The sequence below is a fragment of the Tympanuchus pallidicinctus genome, unplaced genomic scaffold, assembly GCF_026119805.1.
Source record: "Tympanuchus pallidicinctus isolate F22 unplaced genomic scaffold, pur_lepc_1.0 scaffold23, whole genome shotgun sequence".
In the NCBI taxonomy this organism is placed as follows: Eukaryota; Metazoa; Chordata; class Aves; order Galliformes; family Phasianidae; genus Tympanuchus; species Tympanuchus pallidicinctus.
In genome coordinates this window covers 3,352,681-3,372,500 of record NW_026294740.1, presented here as the reverse complement: position 1 = coordinate 3,372,500, position 19,820 = coordinate 3,352,681, and the positions used below count along the sequence as shown (strand labels likewise).

The window sequence follows — 19,820 nt, the reverse complement described above, 5'->3', positions numbered from 1 at the left end:
AAAAGGGATTTTTAAGGCTTAGAACCGCTACTCCAGCACGCCTCCCAAAGCGCCCCTCACAGCGGGCGGTACGTCATCAGCACGCGCCGCTCCCCGCGCGCCATCACAGCGGGGCGTAACGTCATCAGCACGCGACGCACCTCATCGCAGCGGAGCCGTACGTCATCAGTGCGAGCAGCGCCGGTCACGTGTCCCTTGTTTACCTCCGGCGGGAGTTGCGCTTCTGCGGCGGGCTGTGCGCGGGCGGGCGGCTTCCCTGGGAGGAGGGGAAGCACCTCGCGGTGAGGGCAGGTGGGAAGCGGACAGGTGGGAGGCTGGCTGGGGCCGCGAGGGCGGTGGTTCCCCTCGGGGAAGGCGGGAGACCGGGCTGCGGAGGGCCCCGCACTGCGGCACGACTGCAAGCATCGCTCAGAGAGCGGCGGGGGCTGCGGTCGCGGGGCGGGGTGGGAGGAGCCTGGAGAGGGACGGGCGCCGCAGCTCGTGAGTTGATTGCAGAGTTTTGGGGCCTTAATTTCGTAGAAGTGAAGCGTGTCCCATGTTTGGGAGCAGCTTCTGCCGCCGTGGCTCTCAGTGTTAAGGTATAACCTTTCTCCCTAAGCGATCTGTTCTTTATTACTAGACTTACAATGTCGCTGCCAACGAAGAGGTGTGGAAGACCCCCGGTGTTGTCTTTCTTGGAAAAGAAAAAAAGAAAACAAAGTCTTGATAGGAGGAGAGGGAAAACCAGGATTTATGTTGGAAATCATATCGACCGATGGCTGATGCTGAAGGAAAAACTGGATTTCAGAAACGATGCAGAAGTCGCTGGGTTTTTATTGGACTTGTGAGTAGACTGTCAACATGCTCTTCTGTTTAATAGTACCATGTAAATTCCTGGCATCCACATCAGCTGTGTTTTGTTTCTAGGTATGACAGCTATGACCCGCTGACAAAAGCTCCCATCTGTCCCCTCCCTGGGGGTGTGAGAAGAATCACTGTGAAAGAAGAAAGAACATTGTCAGACAGTGCTTGCTTAATAGCAGCTGATGGAACGTTAGTAGTGTACTCTCTTTATATGTGAAGGGGGCAAATGAAAGAATTTTCTTGATAGTACTCAAAAGGTTGCAGCTGAGATGGGAATATATAAGGAATGAGAAAATAAAATCAGCTGTATGCTCAAGTGTATAATTTGGCTATCATTTCTAGAAGCTTTTCTGTTCAATTTTTTGTTTGTATTGTTAAATATGTAATGGTAGTCTAGAGAAAACAAAACATCTTTACAGAACAATACATTGAAATTAGAATTTTGGGTTGGGTTTGCAGGTATGATGATGGTGACCGGTTGCCTAAAGAGGCTGCTTGTTCTGAACATGGAGACTTCAGCACTGTCACTGTGAAAGAGGAGCGAGAGATGCCACCTCATTGCTCATCAGTGGAGACAGATAACACGTTAGTGATACCACGGGGTTCTTTTTGCATGTTTTACATTTGAAAATGTTTCGTATTGACTTTTATTATCACTTTTAATTTAGCTTATCAGAAGCTCGCATCATTCAATTCATGCTCTGTTTCCTTACCTGAAAGGGGATGATCATTCAGTCACTGTGAGGGAAGCATCTGGGGGAGTTTTTGGAAGAGCTGTTTCTTAGAGTATACACAGCAAACTTCTTGTTCAGTGACTTGTCTTCCTGAAGTCTGTGAATGGAACAAGAAAGTAGCTGATACGTGTGAAATATTGGCTGCACTAGTAAATAACAAGGTTTTCAGTCACGCAGTGTACAGACACATGTATGGTTTAACGTTTTAGAAAAGAAAAATGTTTCTTTGTTGACTGTTTGAGTGATAACGCATATGAAGTGATGCATAAACCTACTTAGAAGTAGTGCTGTGCTCAAGGAGGCAACCACGCCATCAGTCGACTGCTGATGTCTTTTACTGCAGTGTCACCAGTAACTGAGGCATTCACAGTTGAGAGATCAGAGGAGCCTCAAATAGGTATGCTTGTCGTTTACTATCTATTTAGGTTTCAGTTATCCACAAGTGTTACTGAATAATCACAATTTTCTCCTTGTCTTAGTTATCAGATATTTTACAAATTTATCTTTTAATATGTGCAGGGGGACACTGAGATCCTAGGACATTGGCATTGCATGGTGTGTCCAAACCCTTCACTAACATGAAGTATGTAATGTGTGGAGTGTGTCTGTCTCAATTTTGTTTTTCACTATTTTTGTTTTGTTTTGGTGTGTGTGTTTGTGTGTCCCTAATTGTTTTCACTTTCAATTTTAGAAGGTGAACGTGTTGGGCTTCTGGAAGTAATTCACTGGCTCAGAAGAATTACTGGCAGCTGGATCAGGAGAAAACACCAGCGCTGATGAAGCTGAAAATTTCAAGTTAATTCTTCAAAACAGCACTTTCCTAGGACAGTACAGTTTTAGGTTGGACTGCTGCAATACTTTAATTCCTGGGACTGACTTCCTACAGGTGAGACAGAGATTGTTCTTAATTGATTGCTTACTTTTACCCTCTTCTAGGTGTGAGCAATGATTAGAGAAGTTGTTTGGGGGTGGGAAGGGGATTTTGGATTCGTGCTGATTGCATGGACAAATGATCAGGCAGGTATGCAGTGTTGTATAAAGAAAGACAACAGTTTAAGAACAAGGATTTGTTTGGTGGAAGATTCTCCTACCTGAAGTGGAGAAGTAGTTGTGTAGTCTGTCTGTGAGTACAGCAGCTGTGTTCCAATCTGTGAACACCACATATTTTTGTTTTTTTGTTTATAGTGTATTGCTGAGGTACAGTGATAATGGGACTGGGGGGTTCTTTGTAGCTGTGGGAAATTCATATGATGATTAAGTCATTTGCATAAAGTCATGTTAATAGCTGAACTTGAGCCTTAGAAGTAAGGTGCAACTCCATGGCTTCAGATAGATGTGCAAGGTTCTTAGTTGTTTCAGAAAACAGTGGGTTTCCCTCTGAAAAGGAGGGAAAAAAAAACAACAAACCAAAAACCAAAACCCTTTAAAAATCTGTTGTTTGTAAAGGTGTGGTGCTACGCTTCCTGTTAAAGGGTGGAGATGAAGATGATAGCTACTGCTTTTCAGGCATTGGAGTGCTGTGTTTTTCTGTTGATGTTATTGCTTCAGAAGTTACTGAGCATGTCTTTTTAATACGTGTGATTATAGAAGGGCCAGAAGAACCATACACAGTGTTGTTTCTGCAGCAAGGTCTTGTTGAAGGTGCTTTATTGAGAAATTATATCTTAATAATCATAAAGCAGCTGTTTTATTCTAGGCCATTTACTACCTAGTCAGGTAGGCTGGCTGAAAACATTGTTGAGGAACTGCAAGTACCAAATATAATGGAGGAAAAACACCTCATTCATCTGTTTCTTTAGTGGTGTCAATGTTTGGTTTCTGTCTCGTTTTTGGAGTCTTGCCCTGTGGTGTTTGCTTTCAGAGCTTGCTCTTGTTGAAGAGAATTGAGTTGATGGAGAAACAGTGAAGAGAGTCAAGCAGCTGGGAGACTGGGGTTTTGAGATGCTTGCCAAGTATAGTGGTGTGGCTTCTTGAGTTCTGGCTGTTAAGAAGAGTTGAAATGGTGAAAGAAAGCAGGAAGAAAAGAATATATAGAAATAGCTTCAGCCACAGTTGTTGACAGGATGTCACCGAAAGGAAGCATTACTGAACATGTCCAGTTAGCTTCCTGAATGTGAAGATCATCTTTAATGCTGCTTCTGTTATTAACTTCCACCTTTATAACTGAGGGTACTAACCAAGCATTCAAATTATTTTCTGTTTTTTCGTGTGAAAAGTCCCAAACCATCAAGCAGATAGTAAGCTATCAGTGCTTCTTGTTTGTTTTCTAGTATTTGTAATGTGCTCTGACAATATTGAAGGTTAAGTCAAAGTAGTTGAATAGACATTTTGTTCTTTTGTTATTTTTTTTTTAAAGGAAGCAGGGGCAGGGATTTGGGATTTCTTCCACAGTATTTGAGCACCAGATATTAAAAAGCACCTTTACCTGGACTTAAATTGCTGAGATGTTCTCACGTTAGAGATGGCTTCTTGGGATTTGATAAGCAGCGAAACTTCTTGCCTTGATTATTTAGGAAACAAAGTTTGGGGTTTTTTTTTGTTTTTTTGTTTTTTTTTTAAAAAAGTGTTACTTGCAAACACAAATACAAAATAAATACTAAAAATGCAGCAGCAGTTGGGTGAGGAAGACTGGTCTGCACTTTGATCCTCTCTAAGCGTGGCCAAAGAGCGACAACCAGTCTTAATTGAAGTAAAAACTGCGTGTTCTATTTTTGGATTTCAGTGTTCATGGTTTTTTAATAACATAATAAGAAGAAAAGACAAACCACAATCTGTGATTCTTTCACTGATAAAACTTAAAGCACCACTGCAAGTTTGCTTTTTCCTTCCAGAAGATTAGGTGATTAGTCTGAGACGTAATGCACTTAATAGTTTATTTTGTTGTAATGCTTAATGTTGATCTGTATTTTGCTGTAGTGAAATCACATGCATCAGAAGTGTAAGATGGTCTTATTGTATCTGCTGCCTGTGCAAAAGCACAAACAGACTGATTATAATTTTCTGTTGCTTCAGAGTTAGAAATGATTAGGAGAACGTGCTGGTAATGCTTGTTGAAATAATGCAGACATGTCATATTTTGGTATTTGAATGTCCCACTGTACTCATTATTATTGTGTTACTTTTCAGGGTAACCAGCAAGAAGAAAATCAAGCACTTGAATAAAGACACTGGGGCAGTTCTTGGTCCTTTTTGGTTTTGCTGTGAGGGTTTTGTGAGTTACAAAGAATGACTGTAAGTTCTCGTATGAAATCCCATGTAATTTGTTGAACAACTAATTAAACTTTAATTGCCTAAAGTTCTGTTGTGTTACCTTAATGTTAATAAAGCGTGTGGAGTGGATTTACTTAACTGTGAGGTTCTGTGCAAAATTTTCTTGGCATCAGGACTGTACAATTACTGGCTGTAATGCCAGTAGGTGTGTTGCAGACTTACTCAATGTCAGTTACTTCTTGTACTTTGTATTAACAAAAAGGTTCCTCGGAATTTATCAAAACTCCAAGGGTTAAAACAGAAACAGCTTTCCAGTAGCAGTTGCAGCACGAAGTACATTTCCTGCCTGAATGCTTTTCTTTGAGTGATTTTGCTTGGGAGCAAATTTGAAATATTGCACATAATGGAAGGCATATTTAGAGGTCACTGATGCAATTAATGATGGTGAAAACAATGGACTAAGCAGTGTGTTGTGTTATTTCCTTCTAAAAATTGAGTAATTGAGATCAGATGTTGCTGTTCATTTTGTGGAATAATTTGATTGGTTGTTTGGCTCTTGATATTACGGAGGCTGACACATAGCACGTTTTATTATGCCTCTCTCACAGTGTACCTTAATTTGTTCTTTTCTAGAGAAAGTAATTAAATATGGAGTACCTTTTGTAACAAGTTCAACGGAATAGTGTAGAGTTCTGAATTAGTTTTGCAGTTAGATATGAGTAATCTGGAAAGTTCTTAACTGAAAAACTGTGAGATTAGCGTGATGGTATTGAGTGCATGTCTGTCAAAAGGGCAGAAACTCCCAGTCTTCAGTTTTCTTTTTTCATTTAAACCACACACTTTCATAATTATTTGGGTTGTGATCATTATTCAAACCAGTCGGGTTTTCCGTTGACTTCCATCAGAACAGCCTCTTTCTATGGAGAAATTCCCCTAATGGCATTCAGCTTTTTCACTTGTGATAAGAAGCTGCTGATCTTAAATATACTTCTTATTTTTCATATGTTGAATATAAACGTTCTGACTTGGCTTGTTAATATATCTTTTGTCAAATGGCTCACAGAGAACTTGTAAGTAAACTGGAAAGGATTATTTGTTAGAGCTTCCTCCGATTGGAAGTGCCATTTCCCATGTTCTTGTCTGTGTTCTCTTTGCTCTGTGCCTTCCACTGTTCTGACTCCTAAGCAGTCACTTGTGTGACTCAGTTTGGCCCATGGAAGATAGTAGGGAAGTAGGGAAGATAGTAGAAGATACGAGTTGTCAGTTAAATGACTTCATCGCTCTCAGATTGTATCCTGTCAGTGTCACCACTGTGAAAAGGGGAAAGGATTTGGCCTTTGGCATAATCACTTGTCTGCCTCTGAAGCCAACACCATCAGCAGAAGAGCCTGCTGCTGCAATAGCTCTTTGCATGAGGAGCTCTGTCCATCACCATCCTGCCAGCCTGGTTCTTGTGCTTTAAAAAAGAACAGTCAGAATTCTGTCATGCCGCTCTCGTGGAAGTGAACTAATGCTGCAAATGCATTATATTTTTAGGTGCACTCGCTATGTAAAATGCTGGTAGGATGTTTATTCTGATCGTATTGAATGTAGTGTGATACAGCTGCTACTGTATTGGATAATGCATGTTGACACAATTAACAGAAACTTACAGAATTTAACTGTCATTTGTGTTGTCCATTAAATTGTGCAGAATGGTTGCATAGTAGTGAGTCTGACACAGGAGATATCTGCTCCTGCTGACAGTTAGAGAGCAACGCCTCTGTTTTTGTCAAATAACAGCACAGTCAGTTTTTCTGCAGCTGTGGGTCTATGGGAATTGAATTGCTGAACTAGATTGTGTTCAAATGTAAGAACTAAATATTGGTCACGCTGCTGCTCCAGTGATGGATTGAGAACATGGAGGAATTAAAATGTAGAATAATTAAGCAAAATAATTGGGCTCTTAGCAATGCCACATATTGATTTCTAACATAAGTACTAGAAAGGAATTTGTAGTGAAAGGTAAACAAAAAGCTGTAAAACACACAGGTTCGTTCTTGTGTTTATAATGTGGGCTGACTGTCATGTTTGCTTTTATTAGGACTGTGGCTCTATTAAACCTTTCTGAAATGTGATTAACTACATAACTAGGAAGCTTCTATCCAAATTAGAACAGGTTTTGTGTTGGAATTTATATTTCAAACCATTAAGCCAAAGAACTTACAATACACTCATTTTCATACTAACCTCGTATCTTATTATTTTGCCTTGGCCAGAAGTTGTTGGTTTTGTTGTCTTTTTTTCTTTTAAAGCAACAACTATTGTGCTCTTAGCTAAATAGTTTACTGCTATATGAAAACTTGATGTGTTTTTTCTTTATCAGGAAAGGTGATCTACAACATTTGAGTTAAATTTATTTCAAGCAGCTCTTGTGAATGTCTTTAAGCTGTGAGATAAGCAGTTTTGTAGGTAGCTGCAGACACCAGAGAGAGGATGGAAGGGGGTGAAGGAGAACTAGGATGTGAGACTCTCCAATAGGCTACTCTAGAACATGACAGCATTTCAGTATGCTATGTTCTTACTGTTTCGAATGGCTGTTTAATTTTTCAGCTCTGAATACCTATATGAGGCTTCATCATGCAACCAAATGTTCACGAGGGAGCACAACCACGTTATTTAAGAATGTAAAAGGAATGCAGGAAATCTGCAATTATTCTGAGTTCATCAGGTTTAGCAGACGCAAGTTGTTTCTCTTTCTTTTTATCCTATAGTAAAACAAGAGTGAATTCCAAGTGTAAATTTTGTAAGGCATGATTGCTTGTCTGTAAGAAGGGTTTTTATAAGATGGAATACCATCATAAACGTGGTGATACTTTTTTTTTTCAAGAGAGTTTCAAGTCCCACGTCTGTTACTAGTGACATATTTTCTGGGTTTCTAAATCAACCCAGAAGAGTTTCAGCAGTGTGTAATGTTAACCACGTTCTCATGAGTCACTGCTGAAAATACTGGTCAGTGGATGGCAGAAAGGAAGGCACATCAAAGGAGGAATTGCAAACGTAGGAATGAATGGTAGAGTTTCAGTTTGAGATGTGTGATTGAAATGTGACTTAGAGAGGAATGGTGGATGTAATTTTTTTTTTTTTTTGTGGTACAAGTGGTTACCTGGCTCAGGACAAGCCTGCTTCCTCCCTTTTCTGACAGCAGAAGCAATTCCTGTTTCATCCCTCTCTAATTCCAGAGTGATTCCTCATCACTACAGGAGTCAATTTCTGGGTAGCCAGGCTTCTGTTTTCATTAAGTTGAGGATTCAACAGATAAACAGGATGCTTCTAAAATCAGATAGGTGTAAGAGGTGTAAGATCTTTGCCTTCTGATTTAGAGCATAAAGCAGTACTTCCTTCTGTAGTTTTCATGTGCGTAAATGAAAATTGATGTGTATTTAACATACCGAGGTAGGTCTGCCATTCAGTGATGTTTGTGATCTTGCTTCACATGCATACTTGTTCTAAATACCTAGCCAACCTACAGACAGATTTACAAAAAGGGCAGGTATGTTTGTGCATTCATCTGTGTGTAAAAATGTTCCCACTTTCTGTTTATAAAATCGTGCATGAATGTGGGTTGGATGGAACCTCTGAGAAACATCTCATCCAATCTGCTGCTCATCATAGGGCTGGCTCCAGGTTTGGATCAGGCTACTCAGGACCTTGGCTAGCTAAATCTCAAAAAATGTTGAATATTATACAGCATTTTGAAATGTTTAATAGAGTATAGGGCTCAGGATTTAAGATTAATAGGAAAATAGTAATGCATATGTATTGGTTTTTTTGCTCTTGTGGCAGTCTTTCAAGGTATGTGACTTGACAATATGGGAATGCTTGAAATATATATGTTTGGATGCCTACATCATACAACTGCAGGCAATTACCAAATGTATTAATTTTATCTGTGTACACATAGAAAATATTTCAAATGTGCCAGAACAGAAAGACCTTATTTTGTCTGACCCTCAGTATTTTGAAGTGATGAGACTGCACACACTGTGCTAAGTTGTCTTTGTTACATTACTGTCATGTTTGATTTTGCAATCAAGTTGTATTTCTATCAATAAAAATGTTTTGGTGAATGTGTTCTGAATATGCAGTTGAGGCACTGAAAAATCACATTATATAGGATGGAGATATGCTACCTAAAAAGGTAAGCTTGATTTTAAGTTACGTTTGTTCTTTGCCTTGTAATGTGTTAAGTAAATTAAAAAAAAGAAAAAAGTATACACATATTTTGCAAAAGGAAAAAAAAAGGGGGGGGGAGGGGAGCATCTTAAAGCTATTGACTTATGAAGTCCTTGTTTTTTAAGACAGGGTATTCTGCCTCTCTAAAGTGAGTGTGTCTTCTTTCTCTCCATCCTCAGTGGTACAGCATCTTTATGAAATCTTCACATAGGAAGAACCTTGCCAGCTTAAGTGATGGGTTAAAGTTAGGGCCTGGAACTAAACCGGTATAGATGCTCTTCTTTAAAAACTCCATTATATGATAATGTCAGTTTGACTGGGTTCATTGCAGTGGAGTTTTGGGTGCTGATCTGATCAGACTTGAACTCAGCACAGAGCAGCTCTGATGGTTGTGTCATTTTTCAATCACTACTTGTGGATAACTGCAACATATTTAGTGTATCCCAGTAGTTAAAAACCTTTTTTGCCTCTTAACATCCTGAAACTTGCAATTCAATATGTTACTGTGGTTTCAACTGTCAGCTTGAACAAGTGTAGATTTGAATACAAATACCTCAAGAGAACGCCTTTGTGAGGTTTGTGCATTAAGGCAGCTGCACATACAACATGTTTTTTCACATACAGTAGAAATGTTATCCACTGCTGTGAGCCAGGTAGCTGTTGTCTGTTTGTATCTAAAATAGTTTTGAAATGGCTTTTTATTTTTGTTTATTTATTTATTTTTTTTAAGTCTGGCCATAAGATAAAGAACTGCACGATTTTATTTCAAGGTTGAGTTTACAGCAGATGCACATCTGAGAATGAGGTACAGTTGTTTTTTTCTTCAAGATAGTAAATGTCATAGAGACTGGCCAGAAGATGATCTCTGAGCAAAGCTGAAAATGGTGCAGTCAGTGTACATAGTGTTCCTGTAAGCTTTTCGTGTCAGGAGCGTATGCTTATTACAAGGCTGTCTATTCAGGGAACAGGAATACAGCTCCTGAATGGAGAGGCTGTGATGTGTGTATGCAGCAGATTGGCAGGGCTCACATTTCAGCAGCGCTGCTCAAGCAGCTGCTGTGCTCCCCTCCTGTATCTGGGCACGGCCTCTTCTCTGTTAGCACAGTTTGTGAGTCTGTGGGGTGAACTGAATAGGAGAACTCACCTGGCTGCAAAAATTCACCCTCAAAATGATGCTTTTTTTTTTTTCCTGTCATTTTCTTAATCAGGCTTTTCACTCGTGCAAATGTTTGCTGGCACAATGGGAGGTGCTGTAAGGATGGAACTAGTGGCAAGAGCAGGAAATGACACGACCATTGAACTCTTGGCTAAATATTTGTCTTTGACAAGAAATACTTCTTAATCTCAAACTCATTCATAAAAGCAATGAGGAAAAAAACCTGATCCAGTTACTTAAACTATTATGTCAAATTATTCTGGTGTTTGTAGACAAATAGTTCCTACTTTGTGATAAATTAAAAACCCATTGTGCATTGGAAGCTGGAGATTAACGTTCTAACTCAAAAATATGAGCTTCCAGAATGCTGCTTTTAAGTACTCTTTTTTTAAAACCAATTACTTTCTGGTATTGTTAACAGTATTCTCTTACTATCCAGATGTTTTTTAATTGTGGAACATGGCACAGGTGATTTCCAGGCTACAATGTCGTGTCAGTGCAGTTAATGGTACATGGAAACTGTGAGGACAGCAAGATTTCTATTTAAACTATGCATTTGGCCTTGAAAAGACAAATAATGGTGATTAGATACAACTTTGGCTGTCTGGATATTCTTTCTCCTCTTCTTCCCTCCATTCTAATCTTGTTTTATTCAATTACGGTTTCTGATCTCTGAGTTGTGCTTTCTGGATGTTTGACTAGCAGTTTTTTGCCAACTTCAGCCCTTCTGTTGGCTCACAAAGGAGTTAAAATGGATGAGTGATGAATAATAGTACACTTTGTGTCTGTGATTGTGGTATGTGTTTTTCTTCCCCTCTTGTGCTGTTATTTGCTAAAAGCCTGACTCAGTGATTCCTGTCACTCCCATATTGAAAATAGTAGCCTTTGGGTCTTGCAGAAAAAAGAACCTGGATGGAGTGAGATTTTGAGCTGCATTTACATTTTTAGTTTATGTAAAGATGGAAAGAATCACAGGTGTCAGATCTTCAGAAAGTGTTGAAATTATGAATGGAAAATGTTATCTAGGCATATTTGAAGACTTAATGATGTTAATTACAGGAAATATGCTCTTACCTGTATTTCCTTTTTTGAGTAATCAAAATGGAGAAATGAAAGAATGAGGGTGTATGAATCGTGTGACATTACAGAAGCGTGCTTTGGTTATGTGTGGGCTATTGAAAAAAATAAGGCCTCTGAGCTGGTGAGCTAAGAACTGCAGTGCTTAAGGGGATTGTCATATAACGCAAACTGAGTTCATAATGCCAACTATCAGAGCATGTCCAACCTGAAAGCAAGCAACAATGTTTCTAGAGAGTAGTGTGAAATTAAAAAAGAAAAAAGAAAAAGAAAAAAAGGGGGGGAAAAAAAGCTTTTATTTTGGATTTTGATCAGCATTTCTATTAAAAGGGGAAGTAAAACACACAAGCACCCACGCTTGTTCAGTCAGGCAAGACCACCAGTGACCACAAAAAAACATTACCGAGAATCTCTGCAGGAGTTTATGACAAAGTAAATTCACAGTTATTGCTTACAGGTCAGTTTGTAACTGTGCTCATACTGGTAATCAGTTTGATTCCTGATAATACTGATTTCATTAAATGTTTTTGGGTGGTGGTTTTGTTTTTGTTTTTTCTTGGAGAGGTGGAGTTGGGGGAGTTTTATTGACCAAAATCAATGACATTTTTGGTTGAAATTGTCTTTGTGGTGTGATGGGGATAATAAAATAGTAAACTGAGACTCACTGGATCCTGCCAGCACACTAATTAACCCACTGAGTTGCTGGCATCATATTAGCTGAACTTCATTGTCATCTACCAGCACTGACCAACCACAAGAAAATGAGAACAGTCTGCAGTGTAGGACTCGTGTAGCAGATTTATTTACAGGCATGTTCTAAAATTAATACTCTCAAGGGGAGATGTGTTTTGAAAAAGTACTTTGAATTAGATAAATTGATGATGATGTGTGAAAGCTGACTGATTTCAATTCTAAGTTTGTGCCCTTGAGAGAGAGGAAAATAAGCATACTTGAGCTGCAACCTACTAACATGTCAAATTTATTTCTCCTGCTTGGGGTTCCTGTTAGAATTTTTCTTTTTTCCAGCACATTTAGGTGTTATGGTTGCCCTGTTACCATCTTGTGTTTTCAGTAGTAAACCGCAAAGGTTTTGTATTCGGCAGCTTTCAGGCTGTATAAACAGCTTCATGCTGTGTACACACTATGCTATGAAGTTGATGCATGTTTCAGTTTTTCCCTCCATTTCTATAGTCTAACCTCAAAAAAGTTGTGAATATCGATACTTGATATTATGTATTATGTTAGCATTCCATGGCCTCTCTTGAGAAAGCTTTTTTCTCCTCCTAATTTGTGGAGAAACGTTCTTGACATGTCTTCCCTGATGCATCTTTGCATTTTACTCAGTTATCAAATAAGTAAACCAACTGTACAATGAAGTGAATTGTTTCATGTTCTCCTTCTGCTCAGTTCTGTCCAAACAGGCAGTTCCTCTTGGCCGTGTCCGCTTTGCAAAGTGCTGTATAATAAATGTCACACAGGAGCTCGGGTGAGAAACTTCAGATCCCATTCATAAAGGGTGTTGTTTATTTGCTCATTTGAATATTGCCTGTGCGTAGTTCCTTTTCTAAGAATGAAATGCAAATAGAGCAGCGTCATCTCATGTTAACCACAGACAAATTCAATTAGCAAAATAAACAGGTAGAGTAGTTGAACTATGGGAGAGAATTTTATTCCTCTCTCTGTTGGAAGTCTGTCAGTAATGGCTGGTCACACGTTGCTTCTCTAATCCTCATCAGTGTTCTGAAGGCTAAGAGTTCATTTTCTGAGTTTCGTTTTCTCCTGTTCTTGGTATGCCAGTGACTGTATATTGGTGTTCACAATATCTAAAGGAAGAAACTGTTCTCCTCATATTTTGTTCTGGTTTTCCCTGAGGGATTAACCTTTGGAGCAGTTATGATGTGTGACCCAGGTGAGAATACAGAAGTGACATCTTTTCTCCTCAACATCCTTGATTATTTCTAATAGATATAAATTGGCTTGTGTTGTCTTTGTTTTTTTTTTTTTTCTCAGACAGCCCTTCTTGTTAGAGTTCGTATGTACCTAGTAATGGGATAAAAATAGGCTATTTTGAGGTTTTCAGGCTTTGGCTACATGATTAAAAATAATAATGTTGAACACTGTATACAGATATGAAAAATATTGCTGTTATCCTATTTTTATATAGTATCTATTAATCATGTGGTTTTGAACTTAGGTCGTAAGCCAATTTTCTACCATATAAGAATCTTACTAATGTCTGTTAATGAAACATGAGATTTTTCTTACCACTTTTGCCTTGTTATGTTATTTTGTCCCTTCACTACTGAAAGCGGTTGCAATTTCTTAACCTTTTTGCAAGAGTGTTGTGTGGCTAATCACTCAAACACTGTTCTTGGAATCTCCAGTTCTGTAGTTTTCCTTTGGGACTGGTTAAATACTTCAGAAAAGGCAGACATGGAGGACAATATGTCTGTTTTTCACTGTTCTTTTGTTCGTGGCTTTCTGTTGGCTTGGAAAATAGCACTTTTTTTTTTTTAATTTCAGAACAGAAAACTGATTTTGATTAAAAATCTTCATTTCTCTTCTGAAATGACAGATCTAAACGAGAATACTCTATTAGAAAAAGATTTTAAAGTATATTTATTACTGATGTTAATCACACGTGGTGTTGGTTTTAATTTGCCTTTGGCTGTTTTGTATCGGTTATTCACATTTCTGTAGTTCTTCACTGATTTTTGACTAATGTAAATCATTTTATCACTTGGTTTCTCTGTCTCAGTCTCTCCACTCCTACTTCCTTGGTTGTTTTTCTGCCATCCTAACTATGACTTGTGTTGCTGTTTTGGTAGGGCTTGTATCTGCCATGTATTACAGGGGTACCATGGCAGTTTCCACCTTCAGATGCCAAAGACATCTGTTCCAAATAAGCTGAACCTTGGCAGCCTGATCTGCTTCATTAATTTACAATACCGTGTCATAAAGCTGTGTGACATGAGAGGAAGGATGGCTGGAAGGAAGCAGAAGAAAAGTTCAGTTTGAAGCAAAGGAAGGGTAAAAATTCTATTGCTGTGGTGAGTGGACAAGTGTGTTCTCATGGTGCAGTTTCTCAATTAGAGAAGTGACAGCCTATCTTAAGTTTTCATGGCAAGTTATGGCATTTTATTTGAATACCTGCAACTGTGTCTGCATAGCAAATGCTCAGTAGAATCTGAACTGTTAGTGAACTAAAAAACAAAACAAACCACAGCGTTTTAGACAGTAATGCTTCAGGTCTGACGTATCCTGACAGCACAAATGGAGTCGGGTGTGTTGTAGGATCCCACAGCGAAGTACACGAAAGCAGTGAGAGTTCTGCATTCCCAGTTACCATGCAGCTGCTGCTGCGGCTTTTGCAAAGCCCTGTTGTGGTGTCGGTTCTCAGAGCTTCCGCTTTGTGAATAATTATCCTCCGAGGGCGGAGGGGATGCTTTCAATTTAGAGCGTGTGTCTGAATTTTTGGCGACTGCCGTTACTGACGCGAGGCGGTAGGGATCGCTTCCCAGCAGCTCCGGGAGTCGACTTCTCGCTTCCCAAACCCGCCCGACTGTGACGGTCTCGCCTCAAAAAACTGCTTTTAGAAACCAAGAAAACGCGCCTTAGCGTCAGTTGTCAACAGGATGCTGGGGAGCGTGCCGTAATCCTGTCAGCAGAGCTCGCCCCGCCCCTCAGCTCTCCCGGGCCGCGTTTCCCTCACGGGACGCTGGGGCGGGGCGCACCGCCCACGGCCTCGCAGTGTTTACAAACACGCGTCAGTCAGCGCCGAGCGGCGCCGCCATCATCCGCTGGGCGCGGAGCAGGCTGGGTAGAAAAGCGGGAGCGCGGGACGGCCGGCGGGAGGGGCGTCTCTACAGGTGGAGCGCGGTGGCACAGCCCGGGTTTGGCTGTCGCGGGGGTCCATGGCGCGCTGGCGAGTCGGGGTTTGTGATCGCTCCGCCACTCCGCCTCCAAAAAACTGCCCGTGAAAGCAGGAGGGACGATTACCCAGCTGTTAGAATCGCGGCGTCGTTTAAGATGCAAAAGGACCTCAGGTTCAGACGCTTCTACCACTATTACGCTTTCCAGTTCTTCTGTTATTAAATTATGAGATCTGAAAGACTCCTGGAGGGAAAAAAGAAAGCCTATAAAAATAACTGTTCTGAAGTAAAATATATTCTCCTATTAATTTTTAAGGCAAGAATTGACCATATTTGACTAGGGAGCTTTGCACCGTCCCATCATTCAGTGCTTAACACTTTCCCTCGACAAAAAATTGCATATGTGAGAAAATGTCTAAAGCCTGAGTCTCCTTATAGCTTTACTGATCAACACAGGAGTTGTGTGTGGTCATCAGGGTCACTCAGAAACGTGGCTGTGTATGGCAGCCGCACTGAGGCTGTGTTGGAGGAATTTTTTACTGCTTACAGTGGTGTTCTCGCCTAGGAAAAGGAAAACACTGTGCTTGGCAGATGTTGAGGAAGGAGGTATCGGCGTTTGAAGTTTTCTTTATTCAGTTGAACAGGTTTTGATAAGTGCGTATCTTGCTAAAAGTGCAAGTGAATGCTACCGAAAAGTGGCTTTGCAAATTAACTTTGTAGGGTTGTGTTTAACAGAACTCAAATCTCGCTGGAAGCTTGTGACACTTGCTGTAATAAAAAGATTATGAATAGCCTCTAATGGCCTTTAAAAGCTGTTTAATGCTGGTTGTGTCAAAGCAAGCAATTAAGGTCATTTAATCTACTTGATTATTCATCAAGTTGCTCTAGTGGTATTCCATGTGAATCAGTGAAAATGTGCGCCTTGAAGGCTGCCTCAGCACTACGTAGCCCTCAGTGCAGAGCGCACGTAATAGAAAAGCTGAGGAAGTAAACCCTTTGGTTACAGGACAGTTTAGTAGCCCCAGGCATACGCAGACTGTGTGTGGACACTTCTGTGTTGATACAACATGGGCTTCAAGAAAAAAGAATGCAGAAAGTAGTCATTTGAAGCAAGTTTGATCATGAAAATTTTATTAATGGGTTCATTTAGTGCTTACGTATTTCTGTTAAACCCCAGATTGTTGTGAGGCCAGAGAATGAGGTAAGTAAGGTTTGCGGATTCTCAGTTTCTGTGGTGCAAATGTGATTCTGTATGATTTGGTGTCAGCTGAGTAACGTGGCCACTTAGCACAAAGGGCCCAGAGTGGAGAAGTGCAGATAGCTGTGAGACCTTGCTTTGCTCCAGTGGTAGTGTCAGCAACTCAGCACCTCAGCAGACTATGTTTTGGTTGCTAAGTTGGAGTCCTAGTTCTGTTCTGAATAGTCGGGGAACCTGTAAGGCAGATCCCAAAATCAACAGGGGAAAAAATGGTGGAACAGTATGTTTGTGCTACGCAGCTCCAACGTAAGGACCAGGTTAGGTTGAGCAGTGGGATTCACTGGAACATAAAGGCCCTGAACAGCCCAGAACTGTGTATGGTATGAATGGTTCTACTGCTCTGCTTCCTGCTTTATACGGCACAAAATAGAACACATGGGCAGGTTGGAATGACCTATGAGGGCCATTGTGCATGGTCACAGAGAGAATGACTAAATCTGCACCAATTTAGGAACACATTGGCAGAAATATCTCAGCAAGATCTTGAAGTGAGTTTTACTTCTGACAATTGAATTTGTTGTTTACTCTGCAGCACTGGTAATACCAAAGTAAACAGCTTTCTGTTGGTGTTATAGAGTGCTGTACTGACCGTTGGATACCTGAAAAGCGCTTTCAGAGCGCATTATAAAACTATTTCTTGTTATGTTTCATTGGCTGTGTTCTCAACACTGTTCTGTTATGAAAAGAACTATATCAGCTTTACGAATTTAGTATCGGATGTTAATAAGAAATTAATGCAAATTAAAAAGTAGCTGCTATTTGCAAAGCAGCATTAATGCTTTAGCAAACTGAATAACTGCAGGGTGGTAGCAAGTGCTGCTGGCCCAATGGGAATGCACCTGGCTGCTATCCCAGTGTACCTGTTTTCTCTCTGGGGGTGTGCAGTCGGTGATGTTTAGCAGGCATACCCCCCTGGATCCCTAACCAATTGTTAGCAGAGCATTGCTGTAGTTACACTGGAGCCAATTGATTTAAAAAAGAAAAAAAAAAAAAAGTAAAAAAAAAAAAGTTGAGAATCTGGGAGTCATAACTGGCTCTCTGATGCTCCACATTTTCTGTGCCAAACATATGCTGGTATAGAAGAAAGTCTGATTCTAAATAACAAAGTGTGGGCAAGATTTAAATGAAGTTTTCCATAAAAGAAACCAAATCTCTCAATGTTGCTATGTTTTACTGTGACTGATGTCTCAGTGCAGTCAGACAAAGGCACTTAAGCAGCGTGTTACTGTATTGTAGCTGCTTATAATGAGTGCTGATTGAATCCTAAGAGGGATTCCTGAAGTTTGGCTGGACTTTGCAGGTAGCATGCACAGTGTGCTGTTCCAAAGCATGCGTGTAAGATCATTGCAGTTAAGAATCTGTTGGCTCAAATGTGCAAAAATAGGAGTTTGTGTTTCAAATATAGTACTGGATGTTTGTTATTGAGTTGATTGGTTTTGAGTATAAAAATGTTTTCAGTAATTATTTCCAGTGCCCGCAGAGCACGCTTGTACCACTGAAAGAAACATTTGTATGTCCTTTGAATTAATAAATGATGGTGAACTCCATAAATGTTTGAAGAAAAAATGAAAAGAGAACAGAGACAAACACATCTTAAGCAACTGCTTGGAAATACCGTGAGGCTATCTGGGCCATTACAGCGAAGTGTTTGTGTACATTTGTTTATAGGCATAATTTGTAGCACCTTCTTTCACCGTGTATAGGCAGAAGTCCAATCATTTACTTCTCAATTCTGACAGTACCTGGTCTTTGTAACAGAGGTGCAAACATTTTGAGAGGGTCTTCATCAGGTAAATGGCTCACAATGCAGACACTACATTTGAGTACATTTAATGTCTTCTGTTTGCTAATCTGTAGTATTTTAAAGTGAAAGCCGCCCATGTGGATTCTTGATTATTTTTTCCCACTTCTCCCTGTGCTGTGACCCTCTGAACATACATTCCTCAGGGAGGAATGTAACATGCTGTTACAGCAAGCGGTGTCTAATTCTGTTTTGTCGTGTCAGATCGCTTGCTCTTTTGTGCCCTACTTCTTAGGAGGAACTAGGACTGGCAGGTGTACTCACAAATACACCGACATGCCTGAAACTTTTAGAGCATGGAGCTTGCACTGTGTGGATGTTAGACATTGTTGAAGATGTGGCATTACCTTTCTTTTAAGCTAATGTTTACAACCTTCCAGATACGTTTGGTTTATCAAACCTTTTCTTCCCCCCCCTTTCGGTGATATTCTTCAAACAGCCTCAATCACGGCCTTCCAAGCGCTGACCCACCCTGCAGCAATGTTTGGGTACTTGCGGTTATTTATAGTCGTTATTACCGGTGTTCTGCCGTTTCTGGAAGTAACGCCAGCGGACGGCACGCGCCCCGGCTGCCGCCTGGAAAACCCATCGGCTCACGCCGGGAGCTCTGCGGGCGGGGCAGCGGCCGAGCTGCGGGACCCGGCACGGGCACCGCCCCACGCGAAGAGCCGAGGAGAGCGGGCGGCGGCATCCGGGCCCAGGGCAGGTGCTGGAACCGCGGGGGCTCCACCGGCCGCCCGGGGCGGGCGGGGGCCGCGGGGAGGAGACGAGGGTCGGGCGAACCCGCCGGGCCGAGAGAGCGCGCTCCGCTCCGCCGCGCTCCGCTCCCGGCCAGGGGCTCGGGGCCGCGTTCCCCCGGCGCGGCGGACGAGGGTCGCTCCGCTCCCGGCGCGCGGATCTGCTCCGCGTTTTCCGGGCCTTTCCCGTCCTCTCCGCGCCCGACACTCGAACGTGCTGCGCGGCGCCGGCCGCGGCGCCTCTCGCCATTGGCCGCTCCGCCATAGCCCCATGGGCGTGCGGGCCCCGCATTGGCCCGGCGCCGCCGTCCGTCAGCGAGCGGCGGAGTGCGTCAGGTTGGGTTGAGCGGCGGCCCCTTCCCTGCCTGCGTCTGGCGGCGGCTGCGGCTGCGGGGCCGGTGCGGGCGGAGGGGCGCGGCGGAGGGCGGCCCCGCTCCTCGCTCGCTAAGATGGCGGCGGCGGCGGCGGCCGTGGCGCGGCTGGAGGGCCGGGAGTTCGAGTACCTGATGAAGAAGCGCTCGGTGACCATCGGCCGCAACTCGTCGCAGGGCTCGGTGGACGTGAGCATGGGCCACTCCAGCTTCATCTCCCGGCGCCACCTGGAGATCTTCACCGCCGCGCCCCCGCCGCCGCCACCGGCCGGAGCGGACGGGCCGCCGCCTCCCGCTCAGGGGGACCCCGCGGCCGCCGGCGGGGGCGACTTCTACCTGCGCTGCCTCGGCAAGAACGGCGTCTTCGTGGACGGCGTGTTCCAGAGGCGGGGGGCGCCGCCGCTGCAGCTGCCCCGAGTGTGAGTACGGCGGCGGCCGGGCCCGCCCCGCTCTCCCCCGTCGCCCCGGGGCCCGCCGGGCCCGCCCGCCCGCGCCTTCCCGAGCTTCGCGGGGTGGTGCCGCCCGATTGTGCGTGCCGCTGGCCGG

The 19,820-nt window shown here is 42.4% G+C and overlaps 1 protein-coding gene across 1 annotated transcript in view; it reads left to right on the top strand.

The window, feature by feature from the left end:
- Positions 1-19,299: 19,299 nt before the first annotated feature.
- Positions 19,300-19,820, top strand: part of FOXK2 (forkhead box K2) — a 42,060-nt gene continuing 41,539 nt past the window's right edge. Inside the window, exon 1 of the mRNA XM_052687970.1 lies at positions 19,300-19,693. Within this exon, the coding sequence (XP_052543930.1) occupies positions 19,353-19,693 (341 nt within the window). The 5' untranslated portion in view covers positions 19,300-19,352. The remainder of the gene's footprint in view (positions 19,694-19,820) is intronic.